General features: G+C 45.5%; 1 protein-coding gene across 6 annotated transcripts in view; it reads left to right on the forward strand.

Moving 5' to 3' along the window:
* Positions 1-23,439, forward strand: part of MTMR1 (myotubularin related protein 1) — a 533,995-nt gene that overhangs the window by 366,127 nt on the left and 144,429 nt on the right. For all 6 annotated transcript variants that reach the window (XM_085608016.1, XM_085608018.1, XM_085608021.1 and 3 more), the window contains 2 exons: positions 7,783-7,968; positions 15,466-15,672. In XM_085608016.1, the coding sequence (XP_085464142.1) occupies positions 7,783-7,968; positions 15,466-15,672 (393 nt within the window). The remainder of the gene's footprint in view (positions 1-7,782; positions 7,969-15,465; positions 15,673-23,439) is intronic.

A 23,439-nucleotide genomic window follows, 5' to 3' on the forward strand; every position in this document is an offset into this window, starting at 1 on the left:
TTTTGGATTTGGTACACTCAGTTCTCCACAGCATGCGGTGCAAGAAATATGCTTGGAAGTACGAAACTCTCTTGTCTTTCTGTAGCGCCGGTAGTCAGAAACTGCTTCTTGCTATTCGCTTCGCTCAAGCATTGAAAGTTCTGTTTCTCAAGAAGGCAATTCGACAACGCGCAAAAAGGAACAGGGAAAGGGAAAGAAGGGCGGAAAGGAAAAAGGAAAGGTCGCCAAAGGAAGGAAAGGAATGCTGTTCCCAAAGCGCTAACACTCTCTTACTGACTTGAGTTGTAGTAGACTTGGCGTCTTGTCCTCTGCAGGAAACTTGAATTCTTACTGCTACCACACTGAAAAGCTGCCACCAAAAATGCGCTGAGTGTTGGATGTTAGTGGCTGCTCAGAAAGCCATTACTGACAAGTAGCGGTGCCCTTGGCTCCGTGACTACACTGCAAAAGCCTCCCTCAGAACACAGAGAGACGACCGGAAAGGGTAATGACCCTTCTAGAATGCTGAAAGTCCGCCTCCTACTCAATTAAGAGGAGCGGACCAAAAACGAAACTTCTCACAGAAAGTCGCGATTGAAGTGCGCTGGTTACCGCACGCTCAACCGCCTTGTAACGTCCTGTCACAGATGCGTAGCAATTCAAGGAAAGAGCAGCGGCCATCTTGAAAGGTTCAAATGCCCACAGAAACACTAAGTTCCAGTAAAGATTCACCATTTGTGGCTTCACAAAAGTTCGCTGCCTCTTCGATTTTCGCAGTTCGCACTGAACTACAGATGCTACATTAGTCTGATTCCTGACAGTACCCCCTCTCAAAGGCCGATTTATCGGCCCAGGTTTGAAAGGGCATCGTTTGTGAAATCTCCGCAAAAGTCAAGGAGCATGGATATCTGTAACTAACTCCCAGGTCCTATCCTCTGGCCCGTAACCTTTCCAGTCCACTAAGGAGTAAAGCCTTCCTCTTGTTCTTTTAGAATCTAGTATATCTTTCACTTCATATTCTGGATGCCCATCTCTCACTAGGGGCGCTGGAGGCTGAACCAATCTTATGTTTGGAGAGTATTTCTTTACTAAAGAGACATGGAAAACTGGATGAATACCAGAATTGGAGGGCAATCTTAATTGTACAGTGACAGGACCCAATAGCTTTTCAATCACATAAGGTCCCACAAAACGTGGTTGGAATTTTCGATTTCCCTTTAAATGGAGGTGACGCGAAGACAGCCAAACCCAATCTCCCACTCCGTATTCCGGTGCAATCTTCCTATGTTTGTCTGCCTGTCTCTTATAACCCACTTTAGCCTTGACTAAATTGGACTCTGCTAATTTGCGAGTATTAAGTAGATCTTTCATTAGGTCTCTTACTGCTGGAACCCTCATGTCCCCCTGCCCCGTGAAAGGGTTGGGATGTCTACCATAGTTTAGGAAAAAAGGAGAAAACTCAGTGGATACATTTTTTGCATTATTAAATGCAAACTCTGCCATCCATAACAAATCAGACCATTCACCCTCCTGATCCAGAAGGACCAATCTAAGATATTGCTCCAACTCTTGGTTGACTCTTTCGGTCTGCCCGTCTGTTTCAGGATGATAACTGGTCGAAAGTCTGATCTCTACTCCTAAACCTTGCATGAAGGCTCTCCAAAAATGGGACACAAACTGGGATCCCCTATCTGAAATCAAAATTTTTGGAACCCCATGTATCTTGACAATGTGCTCACTGAATTGTTTTGCTAACTCTTTTGTGGTGGGAACCCCTCTTAGTGGTATAAAATGGCTCATTTTAGTGAAGGTGTCTACAAAAACTAACACAGTATTGTACCCGTGACTTGGAGGCATATCAACTATTAGATCCATAGTGATTGTGTGCCAAGGTTGGGAGGGGGTGGGTAAAGGGTGTAAGAGTCCTGCTGGTGCTTGTCTCATGGCTTTCCCTTGCGCACAAGTTTGACAAGTTGCCACATATTGTTTGACACTGGACTGAATCTCTGGCCACCAAAAATATTGTTGAAGGAGTTCAAGAGTCTTTAGTACCCCTTTATGACCTGCCAAAGGTTGATCATGGCATGCTTGCACTGCTTTCAGTTGAAGTTCTGTAGTTGGTAAGTACAAGGCGCCTTTGACGTAAGGCAGCTGTTCAAAGATTTCTCTGTCAGCATCATATTGAACCCAATCTTGTATCTCTTCTGGAGTCAATTTTTTCTTTACTTCTTCTTTAAAATTCACCAAATCAAGAGTACAGATGATCTTAGCTTCTGGAATGATAGTTTCTTTGGTCGCAGAAGGTTCTTGAATTTCGGTCTGAATTTGAGATAAGGCATCTGCCTTCCCGTTCTTATTTCCCGGGCTATAGGTAATCACAAAATCGAAGTCTGCAAAATATAGAGACCATCTTAAAAGACGTGGGGTCAAAGATTTAGCAGATTTCAAAAATTGTAGATTCTTGTGATCAGAATAGACGGTAACGGTATGTCGCGCCCCCAACAAGTAGTGCCGCCACTCTTCAAAAGCGTCTTTGACTGCAAGCAATTCTTTTTCTGCAATTGTATAATTAATCTCTGCAGGTGTTAATTTTCTAGAACGAAAAGCCCCTGGATGAAGTTGTCCGGTATTCTTATGGCGTTGAGACAAAACTCCTCCAATGGCCAAATCTGAAGCATCCGCTTCAACAAAGAAGGGTTCTGCAGGGTCCGCATGCAGCAAAATGGGAGCAGTGGTAAAACTCTTCTTAAGAAACTCAAAAGCCACCTCTGCATCTTCTGTCCACTGAAATGTTACACTTTTCTTTAAGAGTTTAGTGATAGGAATAATTCTCTGTGAGAATCCTTGAATGAAACGTCGATACAAATTTGCAAATCCCAAAAATCGCTGTACCTCCTTAACATTGCTTGGAGAGGGCCAATTTATAACTGATTGAATTTTTTTTTAATCCATGGTCACTCCTGCCGAGTAAAGGACAAATCCTAGAAACTCAACTGTTCGAACACTGAAAGCACACTTTTCCAGTTTCACATACAATTGATGAAGACGCAATCTATCCAAAACCATCTTTACATGTGTAGCATGTTCTTGAGGAATCTTAGAGAATATCAAGATGTCATCCAAATATACTATTGCAATCTTGTCAATCAAGTCTCCCATAATGTCATTTATGAAGTGTTGAAAGGCTGCTGGGGCATTACACAGACCAAATGGCATAACTTGATATTCAAATAGTCCATATTTTGTGCGAAATGCCGTTTTCCATTCATGGCCTTCTTTTACCCGAATGAGATGGTACGCCCCTCGAAGATCTAGTTTTGTGAAAATTTGAGCTTCTTTTACTTGATCAAGGAGAACGGAAATCAAGGGCAAAGGGTAACGGTTTTTGATGGTCACATGATTCAATGCGCGATAGTCAATGCAGGTCCTGAGAGACCCTTCCTTCTTAGGGATGAAAAATAAAGGAGAGGATACTGGGGACTGCGAAGGTCTAATGAATCCGTTGGCTAAGTATCGATCCAAATACTCCTTGAGGTAACGATTTTCACCTTCAGTTAGGGCATAAATTCTTGAGCAAGGAAGAACCGCTCCCGGTTCTAATTCAATAGTGCAATCGTATGGACGATGCGGAGGTAATCTTTCTGCTTCTTTTTCACAGAATACTTCTTTAAACTCTTGATACTCAGAAGGAATTTCGGTAGTACTGATGATACAAATGGATTCTCCTCCGCAAAATAGTAAGGATGCTTGCGATAGTTCAGAATTGTCGTCTGGGTCATGGTAACAATGTTCTGAACAATATTGTGAACTCATCTGAACAGTTCGGTTTTCCCAATCTATAGTTGGATTATGGGTGGTGAGCCATTGAAGCCCCAGAATCATTTGAAATTGGGGCGCATCTATGAAGTTGAATTGAATGATTTCACTGTGGCCGTCTGCTTGAATCAACTTCAAAGGCTCCGTGTGTTGAGTGATGGGCCCAGATGAGAGGTTAGTTCCATCAACAGCCCGAACCAATTCACTCCTCTCCTTTGGAATGCCTTTTACTCCAATTCTGTGTGCGAATTTTATGTCGCAGAAATTTCCTGTGGCTCTGGAGTCAAGCATGATAGCTACTCCAGAAATTTCTTGCTTCCGAAACTGAATGGTCATATGCAGAATCAAGTGAGGTGTCATAGTTTGTAAAGTATTCATAACATAGTGTGAATTCGGAGCCGTCTTATCTTCTGACACCATCAGAGTGACCCCGCCTACTGATGGTGTTGCTCGTTTCCCTTCATAGGAGTCTTAGGCTTTTTTGGACACTCCTTCACAAAATGCCCAAAAGTTCCACAATACATACATCATTTTTCAATCTTCTTTGCTCCTTCTCTTCCTTACTCAAGGGACCTCTTATCATTCCAATTTGCATCGGTTCCACATCAGAAGGAGACACTGGTGAAGTCTTACTCGTCTCTGGTCGATTTCTATCAAATCTTGGAGGTAGGAAGCGAAATTCTTTTCTTTTTTCACCTCTCCGTTCCGTCCAACGAAAATCTATTTCTAAGACCAAATCCACTAGGGCTGATAATTCAGTAGGTCGATTAGGAATTTGTGCTAAAGTATCTTTTATTTCTTCTCGTAATCCTCTATAAAAGAGAGCTGCCCTCTTCTCTTCTGGCCAGTCTGTTTCCACAATCAATTTATTAAATTGAGTTAGATAAGCCACTAAATCTTTACTTCCCTAGCGGAGTTCCAGAAGTTCATTGTCTATTGCTTGAGAGATTTTTCTTCTGTCAAAAATTCGGCCTTAAACCGTTCCAGGTCATACAAAAATGGGTGGTCTTTGGATACCAATGGCATTGCCCAATTAGCCGCATCACCACTCAAATAAGAGAGGATAAAGGCTACCTTAGATTGAGCGTCGGGAAATAAGGCAGGTCTACACATGAAATGAAGGGAACATTGTGTCAAAAAAAAGTTGAGCCTTTTGTGGGTCCCCAGAATACCTTTCAGGAGAAGCTAATGGAATTAAAGGAGAAATAGAATGGACAACTTGTGCAACTGTTCTAGGGTTGGCCTCTGAAGACAAATTGTGGGAAGAAGTCTGGGGTATGGGAGTGACTTCTGCTACTAACCCATTTACTCTTTATGTTAATAAAACTGTTTCCTGTCGAGAAGCTACTCTGTCCTCTTTTAAACTTTTGTTTTCCTCTCTTACTGCTCCTAACTCCCTTTGGATGGCCTCTAACATTTCACCCAAGGATTTTAAACAAAAATCTTCCGTCATGCTGCTCGGGTGGAAAATAACTTGTGGGCACTTCAATCTGTCAAAGAGTACCTTGATTTCCACGGAAGCAGCAACGGAAGACAGGTCCCAATGCCCCTGCACCAGTACAGTCACCAGTCACTGAGTAACGGCACTAGCACGGGGGAAAGGGGAAGTGGGAAAAGAAGAGACTGCCTCAGGATGGTGTACTGCCTTTTCTTTATGGGATCCTCTCATGGAAGTTTTCTATCCTCCACTGGCAACCCCTGGCAAGGAACACCTAATGCACAGATGGGAACAAAGGTTATTACAACATCCTACACTATACCTTTCCTAGGGACAGTAATGATCATACTAACTCCTACCTAGTAATTCCTGTAGGCTTTCTTCTCTTCTGAATATGATTATTTCTAATGCTAAACATTAGTCATATATCTGTCTTAGTCAACAACTTTTGGATTTGGTACACTCAGTTCTCCACAGCATGCAGTGCAAGAAATATACTTGGAAGTACGAAACTCTCTTGTCTTTCTGTAGCGCCGGTAGTCAGAAACTGCTTCTTGCTATTAGCTTCGCTCAAGCATTGAAAGTTCTGTTTCTCAAGAAGGCAATTCGACAACGCGCAAAAAGGAACAGGGAAAGGGAAAGAAGGGCGGAAAGGAAAAAGGAAAGGTCACCAAAGGAAGGAAAGGAATGCTGGTCCCAAAGCGCTAACACTCTCTTACTGACTTGAGTTGTAGTAGACTTGGCGTCTTGTCCTCTGCAGGAAACTTGAATTCTTACTGCTACCACACTGAAAAGCTGCCACCAAAAATGCGCTGAGTGTTGGATGTTAGTGGCTGCTCAGAAAGCCATTACTGACAAGTAGCGGTGCCCTTGGCTCCGTGACTACACTGCAAAAGCCTCCCTCAGAACACAGAGAGACGACCGGAGAGGGTAATGACCCTTCTAGAATGCTGAAAGTCCTCCTCCCACTCAATTAAGCGGAGCGGACCAAAAACGAAACTTCTCACAGAAAGTCGCGATTGAAGTGCGCTGGTTACCACGCGCTCAACCGCCTTGTAACGTCCTGTCACAGATGCGTAGCAATTCAAGGAAAGAGCAGCGGCCATCTTGAAAGGTCCAAATGCCCACAGAAACACTATAAGTTCCAGTAAAGATTCACCATTTGAGGCTTCACAAAGGTTCGCTGCCTCTTTGATTTTCGCAGTTCGCACTGAACTACAGATACTACATTAGTCTGATTCCTGACACATTGTTTCTAATTCCATCCAATACTGTTCTATCATTATGCATGACATTCTGCATATTTGTTGGTCATCTTAATCAGTGTTTGTTGTGCGATGTAATTGGAAACTGGTGTTGCTTGATGCTTTCTTTTCTGACTCCATTGCCTTGGACCAATGTTTAGTGTTTAAATGTTCTCCACAATCATTATACCATTTATTGTTCACTGGCAATTCACTTTGTGTCATTTATATGGTAGGAATATGTGCTTGTTTGAAGTAATGTTTTTGCCATGTAAAGAAACATGCTGCAATTTGCCCAAAGTAAAGCTTGTTAGAAATAGTTTGTGCTGGAATGTTAGATATAAAAATATTGCTAGTTATTCAAAACCAGTGTGTTGCACGTAGTCATCCCCCCTTCCCATATAGAGGCAGATTATGATGTTGGTCGGAAAGCCTCAAATTTCAATTCCAACAGCCTAATAACAATGTAGGCGGTCGGAATTGAAACCAGCTGGTCATTCCGGCTGGATTCCGAGGCCCCAACATAATCCCTGTGGATGGCGTTTCCACCGTTGGGATTACGATTTCGGTTTCTGACAGGCTTTCCATGTCGGACTTTCCGACATGGAAAGCCTGTCAGAAAGCGACTTTGTGGACCCTAGAAGGGCCCCCATTCCTTCAAGGCCTCCGGTTGGGGGCCAAGCCGGTTAATCCCATCACCGTGTGGTGCCTGCCATATGGTGCAGGGATTAACAGAATCTCCCATTTCTCCATGGGAGCTTGTGCTATGGCCGGATTACGCCCGCAGCATAAGCTCCCATAGAGAAATGGGAGTATGTAACCACACCATGTGCAATCACATTGTAATGTCGGTGTCTGGACTGCCAACTGGCGGTCGGTCGGTCCCGAGACCGTGGCGATGTCCGCCCGACTTCGTAATCAGGCCCATAGTGTTTATCTTTTAGTTCTTTGAAAACACTGGCTGATGTAGTAGTGGAGGTGGCATTTTAAGCTTTTCAAAAGTGTGGGGTCTTGCTGTGTGAACGAGGTACAGATCACCAGGATTTTAGACTTCACGCGTATTTACATTTGAAGAAAGCTAGGTGAGGTATGGAAAATGTTACATCATGTCAGTATAGAAGTGGGCAAGTTTACAAATCAAAATGAATTCCTTTAAAATCGAGAAATGTCTCAGTCATGCCTGCTTTTAAGGCATATGGTCAGATAAATAAATTATGTACTTGAAGGAAAGGTGAGGAGCACAAGTATGTTGCTGCTTGCTCTGGGGTTGGATGTTGTGTAGTAACCCGTCTTTTTCAATGCCAGGCGAAAGGTGGAGGTTACGAGAGTGAAAGTGCCTATCCGAATGCCGAGCTTATCTTTTTGGAAATACACAACATTCATGTGATGAGAGAATCATTGCGGAAACTAAAAGAAGTAGTATATCCAACGATTGATGAGGCACGCTGGCTATCAAATGTGGATGCTACACACTGGCTGGAATACATAAAGGTAAGGAGCTAAATAATTTAAGACAACAAGTGCATTTTAGTGATATTTTTCCCTTTTTCAAGTCTATGGTTGTGGTATTTGTAATTCTTCAGTCCATTGATTTATATAATTAATCTCATACTGTTAGGACATGAATGTGCCTACTGCCCAGCATGCCCCACTGTTAGTATCTGGTATCCATGTTTTTGGATTTTGACCCTAGACCAATACTTACGTATTGTGTGTGTGATGGCCTGGGACACAAATACTGTGTCAAAAATATCATGATGTCAAAAATATAGTGAGACAGAATTCAGAAATTAGGAATATAGTGGCTTAAGGTATTGAATCTGCAGTTGCGATTTTTAATGTAATTGCCTATAATGTTGTATGAAATGTTCTTTTTAAATTTAATTAGAAAATGTTACTTTAGTAGTGGCCTGTAGGGCGATACGGGTGGGAATTTTTATACATTTTTATAAATTATTAATATAACATTATTTTGTATTCAATGCATTTAATTGATAATTATGTGAATTAAATATTTTAATTATTTGTAGATTTTTAATTGAGTGATCAATTTATTTTTAAATCTCTAATTTTTATATTTATTCATTGTATTAATTTTAATTGTTTGATTTCATTTTTGTGTAATAGTAATTTATATAATTTTTATATTATTTGTACTAATTCTAATTGTTAGCATTTTTTTAGGGGAGTAGAGTGGGAATTGTTTAACTGATAAGTAATTATTGTTCTAACTATAATATAAAAAAATGATTTTTAAATATAATTGTAATTATTTTGTACTTAATAAATATGTTGGTTTTAGTTATATTTTAAATTTTAATTTTGTCTGTATTTAAATGTTTTATTCAACAAATTTAGGAGTGGAAATTCGAAATCTGACCCCTTCAAAGTCCAGCACTTTCCCTGCAATTGCGAAGATTGGAGTCGTAATAGTAAATTTGGCCCCCAAGAAATCCAGCAATGTCCTTACTGTTGCTCAGAAATTGAGAGGGCATAGTAAATCTGAACCCTCCAATGTCCAACACTTTACGTACTGTTCCTAAAATTGGAGTGGGCTTAGTAAATCTGACTCCTCCTAGTCTAGCCCAGTCCTTTGCTTACATTCGGGTGGGAATAGTAACTCTGACCCTTACAATGTCCAACAATTTCCATACTGTTGTTTAGATTGTTGTGGAAATAGTAAACCTGGCCCCTACAAAGCCCAACACGTTCCCTACTTTAACTTGTGTTGGAGTGGTATTAGTATATCTGACCCTTCCTTGCTATTGTTCAGGTTGAAGAGAGAAGCTTTACTGTTCCCACTCGGGAGTCCAGCACTTTCCTTACCGTTGCTAAGTTTGGAGTGTGGATATTAAATCTGACCACTCCGAATTCCAACACTTTCCCTGCTGTTTTTTAGTTAGAAGTGGTAATATGTATTCGATTTGTTTCTATTTTTTACATTATTTATACATTTAAATAAATTATAATTTATTTTATATTTGACTTTTGAAATATTTGTTTTATAGTTTTTGTTGTATATGTCTAATATTTTTCATGTTTATTTTAATAATTCTAATGTAATTTATCTTTATTAATTGTCTAAATGATTCATGTTTTTAAAGTTTATATATATTTTATAAAAATATTTTAAATATATCTATTTTGTAATTGTATTATTATTTCAAACCTTAATAGCTCAATTAAATTACAAGTTGTGCTATATAGTAAATTTAATACACTTACCTGTTTTGGACAATGTGCTTGTCCATGATATGTTTTTTCTCAAATGTTTTTGTAGTTTGCTTACAAAATATATAAACCTGATATTTTTTGCAATATTTGTGTATCATAATGTTTTTGTATTGAATATTCATCATACAGTCCCCTCTATAGTCTCAGAGAACTAGTGTCCCCGACACTGGTTCACAAATGTAGTGCCGTAGTGGTGCCATATTGTGTTAAAAAAAAAAGGGGGGAAGGGGGAAAAAATTAGCATAACAGATAGATTACATAGATAGATACATCCTTAGCAGCCATATCACAGTACCAAGATGATACAGTACAACGTCCAGAGCAACTCAAACATCATGGAGCATCTCTTATTGTTGGCCGTATGCAACAGCCCCACACAAGGTACATGAGAACAGACCTGGGTAGGCATAGGACATAATTGTACAAACAAGTGCGTATCCATCGTACAGTAATGACCAGTGGTCAGTCATAATGTGCAGTTGACAAGGATATGCGGAGTGTTTGTGGCGTCTACCGGGTGTTTGAGGAGATACATCTTAAGAGGGTCCCGAATATCTCGAGGGCACGAAGTGAGAGGAAGGAGCTCTGCATATGCATATGTTTGCTCTTGCCAAAATAACATGTCGCTAATGCACTCCTTAAATTTGGGTGCCAGGCCACGACCCCATCTGCATGCTATTCTTCTAGCCAGTAGGAGACCAAATGAGACAAATTTACGATGCGCCACAGCCAGCTGCTCCGTGTAGCCAAGTAGCAACAACAGGGGAGATAGTTGGAGCTTCAGAGAGGTCATCAGCTCCAATGCAGCAACCACTTGTCGCCAATAGGCTTGGACATTGCTACACTCCCAAGAGAGATGCAGGAAGTTGGCAGCCTCCACCCCGCATCTGTCACACTTGTCAGTGTCCCGTAGTTTATATTTGTGTAGTGTGACCGGGGTATAGTATGTGCGATGCAGAAATTTATAATATGTAATGCGTAGGTGACTGCTAGATGAGACCCGCTCGGTCTGAGTGCAGCAATATGTCCATTGTTGGTCGGTCATATTGTCGTCTTTTTAAATCATGACATGACCAGACATTTTTACCTGTGCCACAAGAGTGGAAGCCTACTAGCCACTAGTGCGCAGTTCCATGACTACAGAAACATTTTTTATCCTACCGCCAAGATTCCAAGCACGTAGGTATATGCATTTTGTGTTTGATCAGCGTGATACACATAGAATGATTGTCTTAGTGAACTAGAGTAGCAGAAGACTACAGGTTCAATTTTGGAAGCTGCTCTCAAATGTTCATGTGAACAAAATGAAGTTGAGATTTACATTCTTGCTAACATTTCTGAGACATTCCTTAGACTGGAGTGAGGGGATCTAAACAGTGAAGTGGAGAAAGAACTGAACCCGACTGACAAGCCCTAATCCGGGTGAAACTTGTCTTGGGTTGCTTGTGTTCCAATTCAAGGAGGACTTGGCCTAGTAGTTCAAGCTTGACTGTTCATATTGGAGCAGAGTTGAGGCTGACTTGCATATGGCTGGGTCCAAATTGATGTGACTTGGTAAGCAAAAGAGAGATTGGTTTGAATCCTACCCCTTGTGATTACCGGTGGGTAGACAAATTGAAAGCATTGGTTCTGTCACCTTTTGTGTGTCTGGCGTTGCTTCCTCAGATGGTGTTTGTGTATTGCAGACATTCCAGAGACAGAAGGCAGATAACTTTAGCTAAATCCCCTAACTGATTACCAAATGTGGTGCAGATCGCTCCACATGTGCAAAGTTATAGCCAAATTATAAATGCATTCCCATACAAAAGTGCATTTGAACCATCACTACATGGTGGCGACTGTTATTGTGTCTTATTCGTGTGTGTGTGTATATATCTTTTAATATTAAAACAGATCAGGTGATACTATTGGGTGGCTCTTCCCGTACTGCCTGTACTCTACCAACTTGATCTTGCTTTGGTGAAAATTAAGATTTTTCAGTTTTAAGTACAGACCCAAGGTACACTGGTCAAATACAAGGCCGTGGTATGATGTGTTAACTCTATACCCGCTTAGGCAAACCTTCTCAAGTAAATGGGAATTGGGCCCAGAAGAGCATAGGCGTTGGACACGCTTAGATTTCCAACATAAGTCATGCAGTCAAACAATGTTTTAAACTTTATTCGGGTAAGGTTTACAGAATTTTACCATATTCGTTGGAGAAAATGTACATTACATATCCTTTTTCCCTTCGCTGCCAAGTCCTTTTCTGTACAACTCTGTGGTTGCATTCATTGGAGACTGGTTTGATGAACTTTGACCCTAAATCTAAATTTGTGTCAGTGACATACTGTTCTAAGAACCAACTGAGGCTGCACAAACACCATGTTTGGCAAACTTCTGATGAATACTTGTAGCTGCAGATTCTTCATTATAAGGATAACCTCAGGTGCCAGGCTGGAGCCAAAGATTTAATTAGCAGTGCTCCTGCGCTCTGGTAGGCGAACTGTCCTAGTAGTGATGAAGGGGAGCCACATATAAAGTCAGTTTCTTTCTGCAAAGTTGAAGAGGGGTCTGTACTTTCAAAATTCTTCAAACATTGTGATGGGGAAACAAGATTCAAGCTGTACCAAGACTGCAAGAAGCAGGAGTCCATACTGGATCCGCATTCTGCAAGTTTTTGTTGCTTGAGATCCGGCCGAGCCTCTCATTCATGCAACAAGTGTGCCCATAGGCACCCAAAGGCGATGTGGGAGGCAAAGCTCCACATCGCTGAATATAAGAGGTCAAGGTCAAAGTCAAAAGAAATCCCTCTCCCACTCCAAGTCAAGGCCATGCACAGATGATCAGTGCGATTGTGGCTCCCTCTGGTCTGCCTTTTTTCCCCATAGAGCTACAAAGGTCTCTCATCAGACTTTTACTGGCGGGTCTGTACCTGACGCTGGTCTGCCCCCTGAGTACCTGTTAATGAGCCCCCTCTGACTCTGGTGCTGGCTTCTAGACCAGCAACAGAGTCCATGCCTGTTCCTTATTTCCTGGCCACAATAACTAACTTCCACTGTGTACGATCTGACCCATCAGCCTCTTCTAGGCCCAGGCCAATGGTGCAACCAGTTGTTGTGCCTCCTGACTCTATTGCAAGACATCTGCCAAGACACTAGTGCTATCAGAGGCTTGAAGCTCTCTTTGGTTCTGTTTTTGACCCTGTGCAGGACGCTCCTAATTTTTCGCGGGACACTGATGAGAATGGTGAGGGAGACAACTTACTTCTTTCTTATTATACTGATAATGGCATTTATTTAGACCTTCAGATTACCCATGGGGTAAGCACATCTCCTGAAACAGTTCTCGCCACTTGAGCCACCAACAGTGGTGGTTCCAATTACCCAGATTTGAGGCCAAGATGTATTGTGTTTTAATGGGTTGACATATGAACCCCATACAATTATCAGACTGGTGAAATAGTAAAGTACATTTCTGTTTATAATCTTTTCATGATATTCTTTGCGAGGGTACAAGAGAAGCTAATTTGAGTTTGTACCAATGTAGCATTATGTTACTACATATTTTATGCCACCATTTGTGTATGCAAATATGTCTTAATAAAGTGCACTGTGATGTATTATTGAATGGCCATGCACTATATATGGCTATTTTCTGGTCGTGTAATGAAGAAATCGGAATACATTTTTTACTACTTCTACTCAGTAAAACCTTGAACAACAGGGACTGTGTAATGTTACCTACTAAGATGCAATCATGGACCCTTAGGGTCTTTTCACATGCTAGATGTGGTAACGAGTTGCTTCATTGAACCTGATTCAAAGGTCCCAAAACTTCGATACATTTTATTTTTGTTTATCAACATTTTTAATTCATATCAATTAATTATTCATAATTGAGCCAAGTAAAAAAAGCTGTTCTTAACAGAGCACATTGAATGCATTACACAGTACTGTGCGTCCTCAGGAGAAACATGCTCTATATGCTTACATTAGTTCATCCAAAGCGAGAACCAGCCGTCCTTCAATCCTTTTCCATGCAGATTTGAAAAACTGCAGTTCCTCCTTGCTTAGTATAAACAAGCAAATAAGGGGCTCATATTGGGTTTCCAAACAAGGAATACTTGAACTGCAAATACATTACATAAATTCCGTTGAGTGCTTAGCGACTGGCTACTACTGGTTTATCAGGGACTAGCCACTCTGAATGAGGTCCTGAAGAACAAAGACGTTGACCATAAGCCAGTCCCTGTACTTTGAGGGTCCTTATGTTGAGCACACCCACTAGGGTCTTCAATCACCGAACATCAAAGACCTGGATTACATCCTCCAACAACAGAGACACACTGAGAGCAGAATATCTCTGACTTTACTTAGTGAGGTCCTGGATAACAGTTGGCCCTATGCTGACCACACTTGGATTGTCATGAAGAGTAGCTCCTAAACTCTGATTCAGGTTATCAGTTGTGCTGGAAAATCGCACTCCAAAAATGTGTTCCCCTAGCAGATTTCAACAGGAAAATCCTGGCATAATTTGAACAGAGAAAACTACACCGAGTGGGCGAAAAACATGCACAAAGCTGTGTGCAAACTCCAAAGTCAGCCAAGCACCCAAACAGGCAAAGTTCAGTCCCCACGATCACAGTATTCACCAGGAGACCCAGTTGGTAAAGCTAACAAACATGTAATGAGGGGCCTTATGTACAAAGATTGCACTTGCAAAAAGTGGTCACAAATTTTGTGAATGCAGTCTGATTGTGCGAACCAACCTATGTACATATTGGTCAGTTCACAAAATACTGAATCATGGGGGGGTCGCACAAGTACATAGCTAATTGATATTAATTATGTAGGTCGCAATTTGTAACTGCTTGTGATTGGCTACAGTAACAGGAATTGTGACCTGCAAGGTACAGCATATCACCATCCTTATGATTGCTATCCAAAACGGATAAAAAACAACACTTAAAGCTGCTTTATAAAGAAAATGTTATCCATTTTGGAAAACCTCAGTGAAACCATGCGGAGGTCCTATGGACCACTGCCTACTCTCCCTGAAATGTCATATTGATTCCCAAATGAACAGGAGTCGCAAGTGGACCTTCTCCCCTTTACAAAGCAGTTAACACCCTATTATTGGATTCTGTAACAGATCAATGGTTTGTGACCAGCATTACAGTCGCAAACCATTGATACATACTTTATTGACACGCAATTTGGAAGGAATGCCTTTAACACTCCCCTTCCAAAATGCAATTTAGTATGGTTTTCTAACCCCGTTTTGAGATTAAGTAAAAGGTTTTACGAATCACACAATGGGGTTAGTACATTAGAAAAATTGGAATGGATGTCGCAAACCCTGTAATTCAGGGTTTCTCGAGATTGTTAGTGCGGTCCTACATACCTTTGAGAAGATCGCGGAAAGATGAATAGCACCAAAGACCTCCAGTCTCTACAATAATGCACTTTCGTCTCATAAAAGCAGATAACATACACTTTGAAGCCAATTAGAGATCCTTGCAAAAGCTTAGCATGAAGTTAGCTGCCTATCTCTATCTGGAAGACCAATACTGTTGCTTTGAGACCTTTCTACTAATCCACCCTTAGGATTGCATCCAAATACAAGTGCCTAGGGGAAATCTTCTAATCAACATGATGTTCAGACTCCAATGCCAAAATGTAATTCAGATATTAAAGCTCAATAACCTAAGGATATTTAAACTGTTTATTCAGCTCTACAGAATGCACAAATGTATACTTTTTTTTACTGCAGATGCTGCTTGCTGGAGCAGTGAGAATTGCTGATAAAGTAGAGTCTGGTAAAACCTCGGTTGTGGTGCATTGCAGTGATGGTTGGGATCGGACAGCGCAACTCACGTCCCTGGCCATGCTTATGTTGGACAGCTACTACCGAACTATCAAAGGCTTTGAAGTTCTGATAGAAAAGGAGTGGATAAGTTTTGGACACCGGTTTGCTGTGGTAAGATTGAAGTGTATATATATTTTTTTTTATTTATTTGCCAGATGTGTGTTGGTGCACAGTTTTGTAACTTATTATATTGGCCTTGTGACTTCATCTGATATATATTCTGTTTGAAACATTCCAAAAGCTTTAGGGAAAATCACTGTTTATAATATAGTTGTGAAAAAGCACTATTTTATATACAATTTTCATATAGCTTTGCAAAGTAAACTGTGTGTTTTTATATTATATGTATTTTCCAGGTACTTGTATTTTTGATTGCTACTACTACCAGCAGATTCCTTACCTGTTGAATATACCTAGATGCCAGGTTAGATCTGGAATCTTTTCCATAGCTCTCCTGCGCAGTTAGTGGGTGAGCACAGCATAATTTTTCGCACCAGAAGCAGCCCCATGGTGATGTCAGCAGGGTCATATAATGCCCACTCTTTGTTCCTCCACTAGGAAAGAGTTAGAAAAAACTGCAATAAAATGATTACACCTTTACAAATGTACAGAGCACTTGGCCATGGGTTTCTTGTGCATACTGGTATGTGTGAAGGTCAGCAGCAAGTCTGGTAAGCTACAGTCAATTGTCCCCAAACCTATCTGTCTCTAGATTTTTACTGTTTCTGACTCTTCAATCATCTCTGGTATTTTATCCCGCAGTGCTACAGCTTCAAATCATGCGCATCTTGTTACTGGCTGTTTTCAGTAGCTGCCACATATAACCTCTCTACTTTATTTTTGGTGACAACACATGTTGTGTGCACCTGTGCTTTGTTTACTACCATTGATATAAGGTCCATGGGGGATACCTGCTTTGTATGCACAGTCTGTGTGCCTAATTCCTGCAGTAGAGACTAGATTTCTTGGCTAGAGGTGTCAAGAAAGAGTCCTGCGACTCCGAAAAGTGCATTGAATGAGGCACCCTCACTGTAAATGAGGCAGCAAGTCATTCTACCCGGAGACATTCCATCCTTCCCAGTAAAGACATCCTCTCTGACTCTACTCAAGAGCTTCTCTTTACCCCAAATGGGGATGAAAGGTGGAGATTGTACATCCATTTTCTGCTGGTTGCTGACAATGTGTTTGTGCTGGATTTGGTAGTCTATGTCCAGCGAATTGGTTCCCAATATTGGAGTCCACTGCCTCTCTTGCTGTTGAGACTATGAAGGGCAATCAAGTTGGGCACCAGCTCAATCCTGGCACACATATTGATTAAAGCAGTTCCTCTACACTCCCTGGTTATTGTTCTTTTCTGTCCTTCCGTTTCATTTCCTCTATTTTGGCAGCTGTAATATCTCCCTGCCATACCCCTCCCCTCCCCCCCTCCACCCCATCTGGCTCCCTCTATGTCCCCTTTTCCTTTATGTTTACAATGAAACCCATTCAAGCTTGCGTGCTGTGGCTCGTTGTTTCCTACCTAGTCCTGTTACTTTAACTTTCGTTTTAAACCTAAATCTCTTTCGACATTGTCATTTTCTGCCCCTTTTCAGTATATTTCGATGACATTCATGTTTGTTTACACTTAAGTCTGACATCCAAGCCTCCTTTACATGTCTTTTGAAGTTCTCTGTATTTTTCCTCAGGTTTGAAATTTACACACCTTTATACTTTTGTATTCCACATACACTTTTTAGATCCCCAGCATGTGCATGCTTCCTTGTTCTGTGACCTAGGATGTTGGGTTAACTATGATACATTTCAGGTTCATTGTACTGAGACATTTGATGACTTTAGTTCCATGCAAGTGCTACTTGCATCTCAATAGAGTTGTTCTGTGTACAGCGCACCAACACTTGTAGATGGTACAGTAGCTCTTTAGGAAATTAAGTGATAGATTTATTATACAATTACTCCTTCCAGTACATGGATGGAATTTTATCAGTTGAAACAGGTTCTACTTTACAAATCCATGTCAAAATTATGAAAGATTGGGGGGAGGAGCCTAGCGCGCATCCAAGATGGTCGCGTGAGCACAGGGCTCCCCGGACCCTTTCTGCTCCTCGGAATATATCCTGAGACTATCCTGATTTGGTGTATGGACTCTGGGAGATGAAGACCAGCTGAACATATATCTCTTTTCAAAACTCTAATCGGACCTGGGAATCCTGAGTTGTCGTCGTCGGAACTTTTGGGACCCACCCGACGGAGGTGGCCGGGGTGAAGGTGACCCGTGGGGCCGGGCTGCAATTGAACAACAGCGGCCTCAGCGCGGTGCCAGTTACCGATTCAGCACTTTCGGTTTCGGTTTTGGCCTTCAGGAGATCAGCTGGCGTGCGTGCTCAAGGTGGCGAGGTGCCTCCTGGGCCTCTGCCCGAGGCTTGCTTCCATTTGCTACTGGTGGGCCTAACGCCTCCGACCCCTACACCGACAGTTTGTGGTCCTTTCGCTGGCGCCCGCACACCCCTTGATCGGAGGTCCCATTGAGAGACTGCGCTCACATGGCGGGCAAAGGGGGTCCGGAGGGGCGCAAGACCAAGGCTTCACTGCGCGGGGGAGCGGTCCAGAGCAACAACATGGACCGCTATACCCAGGGCAGGGGGTCCCCTGGCGCTGCTGGCCTCTCCCCGGATGCTGCAGGGGGAGGCACGACCGTCTCTGCGGAACCTTCCCTACAGGACATTATGGGCGCCATCGAGGGCATCAGGGAAACTATCGCGACGCAATATGAGGCCCTGGCCCGTAAGATCGACACTGTCGCGATCGACGTCACCCTGATTCGGGCCGACCTCTCTAAAACCAACGAGAAGGTCCAGGCCCTTGATACACGGACCTCCACCCTGGGTGCGGAGGTGTCGGATCTGCGGGCCGCGCTTGGGGACATTAGAGTGGTCAACGACCATATGGCCCGGCGGCTTGAGGACTTCGAGGGACGGGCCCGACGCAACAATATCCGCATCATTGGGGTACCGGAGTCCTCCGACAGCCGCCCGGTGGACCTCGTGGTCGAGGAACTCATCCTGCAACAGTTGTCCCCGGTTGGCCTAAGCAAATTTTTCGCTGTGGAGCGGGCCCATCGAGTTCCGGGCGGCCGGCCGCGGCCGGGGGCCCCCCCGAGGCCTATCGTGGCTAAACTGTTCCACTACAGGGACCGCGATGCTATTCTGCAGGCTTCACGGACCCGTGGCCCGGTCCGCTACGAGAACTCGACCATCAACTTTTATCCGGACTTCACGCAACTGGTCCAGAAACAGCGGATGGGATTCCAAGGGGTGAAGCGCCGTCTCCGCGAGCTAGGCCTGAAGTATTCGATGATCTACCCGGCGAAACTTCGAGTGGAGCATGGAGAGCGGACAGTCTTTTTCGACTCTCCTGTGGCCGCAAGTGACTGGCTGGACTCGCTGCCGGACGGGGGTGGCCGGCCCTCGGGGGGCACCGCAGGTGACGGGTCCCCTTAGACTGACCTTTGGTCCTTGCTTTTGCGGTTTGCACTGTACAGTTGGGTCTTACTTCTTTTGCATACTGTGTCTTACCAGGACCCGTGAGGGGTGCGGGCGGGTTCGGGTCCCTTTCCTCCTCCGGGGTCTTTTTGTAGAATGGGGTTAGTGGGGCGACAGGCACACTGCAAGTTGGGGGGGGTCTTTGGCCCGCAGGGGTGCAGGGTGGGGGGCGTTGGACTTGGGGTGGGGTTGGGGGGGAAGAGGGGTTGTTTAGTTGTGTGTTTTTTGTTTACAGGGCGAGGTATTGATTTTTATCCATATTTGGGAGCGGTGCTGCGGGCTGGGGGCCTCTTGATCTATTGGAGGGGATGGGGGGAGACGGGTTGAGGCTTATGTCATGGAACGTCAATGGGTTGGGGGACCGTATTAAGCGGGGTGTTGTACTGCAATATTTGCGTCGTTTGACTCCTGATGTGGTGTTTCTCCAGGAGACGCATTTGGTCGGCAATGTCTGCCATGCGATGAACAGGGGGGGATACCGCCTCGTAGCCCATTCTGGTTTCACAACTGGCTCCAGGGGGGTGGGCATTCTCCTGCGAACCTCCCTTCCGGTGGAGATCACGAGGATAGTCTCGGATGACAGAGGGCGTTATGTGTGTTTGATTGGGAGGTGGGAGGGGCAGCCCCTTACCCTGGTTTCAGTCTACGTCCCCCCGGGCCTCCAGAACTCCACCTTTACTGACTTGGGTCGAATGCTGCTTGACCTTCCGGACGGCCTCCTGCTCATGGGCGGGGACTTTAATTCTGTGGTTTCGGGTGAACTGGATCGTCACCCACCGAGGACCCTCCCCGCTGCCCAGTCATGGCTGGGTGGGATGTTGGAGACCTTCGGCTTGGTGGATAGTTGGAGACTAATGCATCCGACCCAGTGCCAGTTCACCTTTCATTCGGGGGCGCATGGGAGTCTCTCCAGGTTAGACTACTTCCTTATGCCCGCGGCGCAGACTGGTCGGATTCGAGAGGTCAGACACCTGGCGCGTGGTATCTCCGACCATTCTCCGCTGTGGCTTCTCTTTGACACCGGGTCGCGGTCCGCAGGGCGGATAGCTCCCATTAACCCCTGGTACCTGCGGGACCCTGTGACTCGTGACAGCCTGGTTAAGGCCATGGACCAATACTTCAGTGAAAACGAGGGGTCGGTGTCGTCTGCGTTGTCCCTTTGGGAAGCCTTTAAAACTGTTATACGCGGACACGCCCTCGCCCAGATAGTGGTGGCCAAGAAGGTTAGGAGCGAGGCGGTGGTGAAGCTGGAGACTGACATCTCGGGGCTGGAGTCGGCCTTGGAGGCGAATGTTACTCCGGACGGGCTACATGCCCTTAGCCTGAAACAGTTAGAATATAGGTCCCTGGTCACTGACGCGGCCAAAACTATGTATAGGGAGCAGCAGGGCCGATTGTATGACGCGGGGGACAAGGCGGGAAAGCTGATTGCGTGGCTGGACAAAAAGGAGAGAGTGAATCGTGTGGTCCCCGAGTTGCGTGCTGCGGATGGTGTGTGTGTGACTGAGCCGGATGAGATTGTGGAATGCTTCGCTGACCACCTCCGGGCGGTGTACTCCCCGGTGACTGACAGGGATGAGGATGACTCTCGCCTCCTACTGAGAGATATTGCTCTGCCCGGCCTGTCCGTTGAGGACCGGGAGCGGCTGGACGCCCCCTTATCGTCGGATGAAATAGCGACCGCGATTCGTTCCCTTCGCTCGGGCAAGGCTATGGGTCCTAACGGTCTGCCCATTGAACTATACAAATTGCGTCCTGATAAGCTTGCGCCCTTCCTCAGCCGCATGTTCCGCGACTCTCTTGCGGCGGGTTCCCTTCCGGCCGACCAGCGCTTGGCCACTATAGTCGTTATCCCCAAGGAGGGCAAGCCGCGTGACCGCTGTACTTCTTACCGGCCTATTTCACTGCTCAATGCGGAGCCTAAAATCCTGGCGAAAGTCCTGGCCAATCGATTGTTGAGTGTCGTGTGCGACCTTATTCATCCGGACCAATGCGGCTTTATCCCGCACCGCAACACCGCTCTTAACTTGCGGCGTCTGCACGGTGTCCTCGCCAGGGCGGAGTTCCTCTCCGAACCGGCCGTGCTGGTTTCTTTGGATGCCACGATGGCATTTGACACTATTGAGTGGCCATTCCTCTGGGCCGTCTTGGATAAATTCGGCTTTGGAGAGGGATTTATTGGCTGGGTGAGGCTCCTTTACACGGGACCCATGGCTCAAGTGGTGGTGAATGGGCGGGTCTCTCGGCCCTTTGCCCTCGGCAGGGGCACGAGGCAGGGGTGCCCGTTGTCCCCGTTGCTTTTTGCGCTCGCCCTGGAGCCACTCGCTGCCTGGCTCCGTTGGGAGCCCTCGCTTAGAGGGATCCGGTGGGGCCCGGGCTTCGAAGATCGGGTCTCGCTGTATGCGGACGACATTCTCCTGTATCTCACCTCACCGCGGCAGTCACTCAACGTCCTCTTTGACGTTCTGACCTCCTTTGGGAACAATTCGGGTCTCACGATCAATTGGTCTAAATCCTGCGTTTATCCCATCTCTGGTGGTCCTCCTCTCCTGCCGCCTCGGCTCCCGATTCAAATATCTCTGAGCGGCTTCAAGTACCTGGGGATATACGTTTCGCTGGACCCGGTGGCTCGCTATGAGCAGAATCTCCTGCGTCCACTTCGGCGACTGCGTGAGGACACGGCCCGATGGTGCAGGCTGCCCCTGTCCCCGCTGGGTCGGGCCGCGCTGTTTAAAATGATGTCCCTTCCCAGGTTCCTCTATGCACTCCAGAACTCCTTCGACGTTATCCCGGTGGCCTACTTTCGGGAGGTGGAGAGCCTGCAGAGGAGACTGGTGTGGAACGGGCGGGCGCGTATTGCTCTTGCCAAGCTCACTCTCCCCTGGTATGACGGGGGCATCGCGCTTCCTGACATTCGCAGGTACTATTGGGCCTCGCAGCTAGCGGCCGTTAACCACGCCACGTATGCGCCCGGCTTGAATCCGGCGTATGAGATGGACAAGTTCCTGCTTCCCGGCGGGAACTACAACAGGGCACTTTATTCCCGCCTGGCTGGCCGGACCCTTACGGGTCCTACTAAGATTGCTGTGCGGACCTGGAGGGCTGCCACTGCGGCCATGGGCTGGAGTGAGCGAATGACATGTGCTACTCCCTTGTTTGCCTCCGACCGCCTGGGCAGCTTGTGGACCACCAAGGGGTTTGACCAGTGGGACACGATTGGTATCAGCAAAGTGGGAGACCTGTGGCACAAGGGCGCGGTCAAGACTTTCGCGGTGCTCCAGGCCGAATACGAGCTGACCGACAGGGAGTTCTTCCGCTACGCCCAGGTTCGACACGCCCTGCTCTCGGTCTTCGGGGAGGGGACCAAGATCCCTGTTTCCTCGCCCCTCGAGGACCGCATACTTGACGGACATGTCCCTGATAGTACTATTTCTTTAATTTATAAAAAATTGATTAATCACCGGGCGGATCTCCTGGTGCACCTTCGGGAGGCTTGGACTGGGGATGGGGTCGAATTGGACGACGAAGATTGGCAGTCTGCACTGTCGTCCCCCAAGGAGGTTGCCATTCCGGCGCGTCTCCGGTTGGTACAGCTCAAGATTCTCCACCGGGTGTATGTGACGGGTCCGCGCTTGGTCTCGATGGGATTTTCCGACGACGGGCTCTGTAAGCGAGGCTGTGGGCTCAGCGCCACCTTTTTTCATATCCTTTGGGAGTGCCGCGAGGTGGCGGACTACTGGCGCCGGGTCCACACGGTTATGGGACGGGTCACCGGGGTTGTGCTGCTGCCGGAGGTGCGTCGCTGTGTCCTGAATGTGTGGGAGCCCAATGACTACAGCGCGGCTCAGACTCGGTGGGCGGCCCTAGGGAACATGATTGCCAAGAGGGATATAGCGCAACTTTGGGGCGCTCAACGGCCGCCCACCGTGTCAGTATGGAAGGAGAATATGGACTGGTGTATGTTTCGGGAGAAGACAGTGTATGTGGCCCGTGGCAAGCCGGGGGCGTGGGGTAGAATTTGGGGTCAATGGAATGCGTATCGCGGAGGCATCTGTACGCCCCCCCTGGTAGACACTGATATCGCCATGTCCCCCTGACCCTTGATGGCTCCTGGCGCTTTCTGTAACAACTACATATGGACGTTCATCTCCCTTGACCCCCTTCCCCCCCCCCCCTCCGTCCCCGGCCTCCCGGTACTCCTCTCTTTAGCGGATTGCTCAAATGTTCTGACTGGAGTTTCCCGGGGGGAGCCTGATCCGCACTGGTATCCCTCATAACTCGCCTTTTGTTTTTATTGTTTTTCCTTTTGTTTCTGTTATTGTTGGACTGACGCTTGCTG

This window comes from Triturus cristatus, chromosome 5_2 (assembly GCF_964204655.1).
Source record: "Triturus cristatus chromosome 5_2, aTriCri1.1, whole genome shotgun sequence".
NCBI classification, from domain to species: domain Eukaryota; kingdom Metazoa; phylum Chordata; class Amphibia; order Caudata; family Salamandridae; genus Triturus; species Triturus cristatus.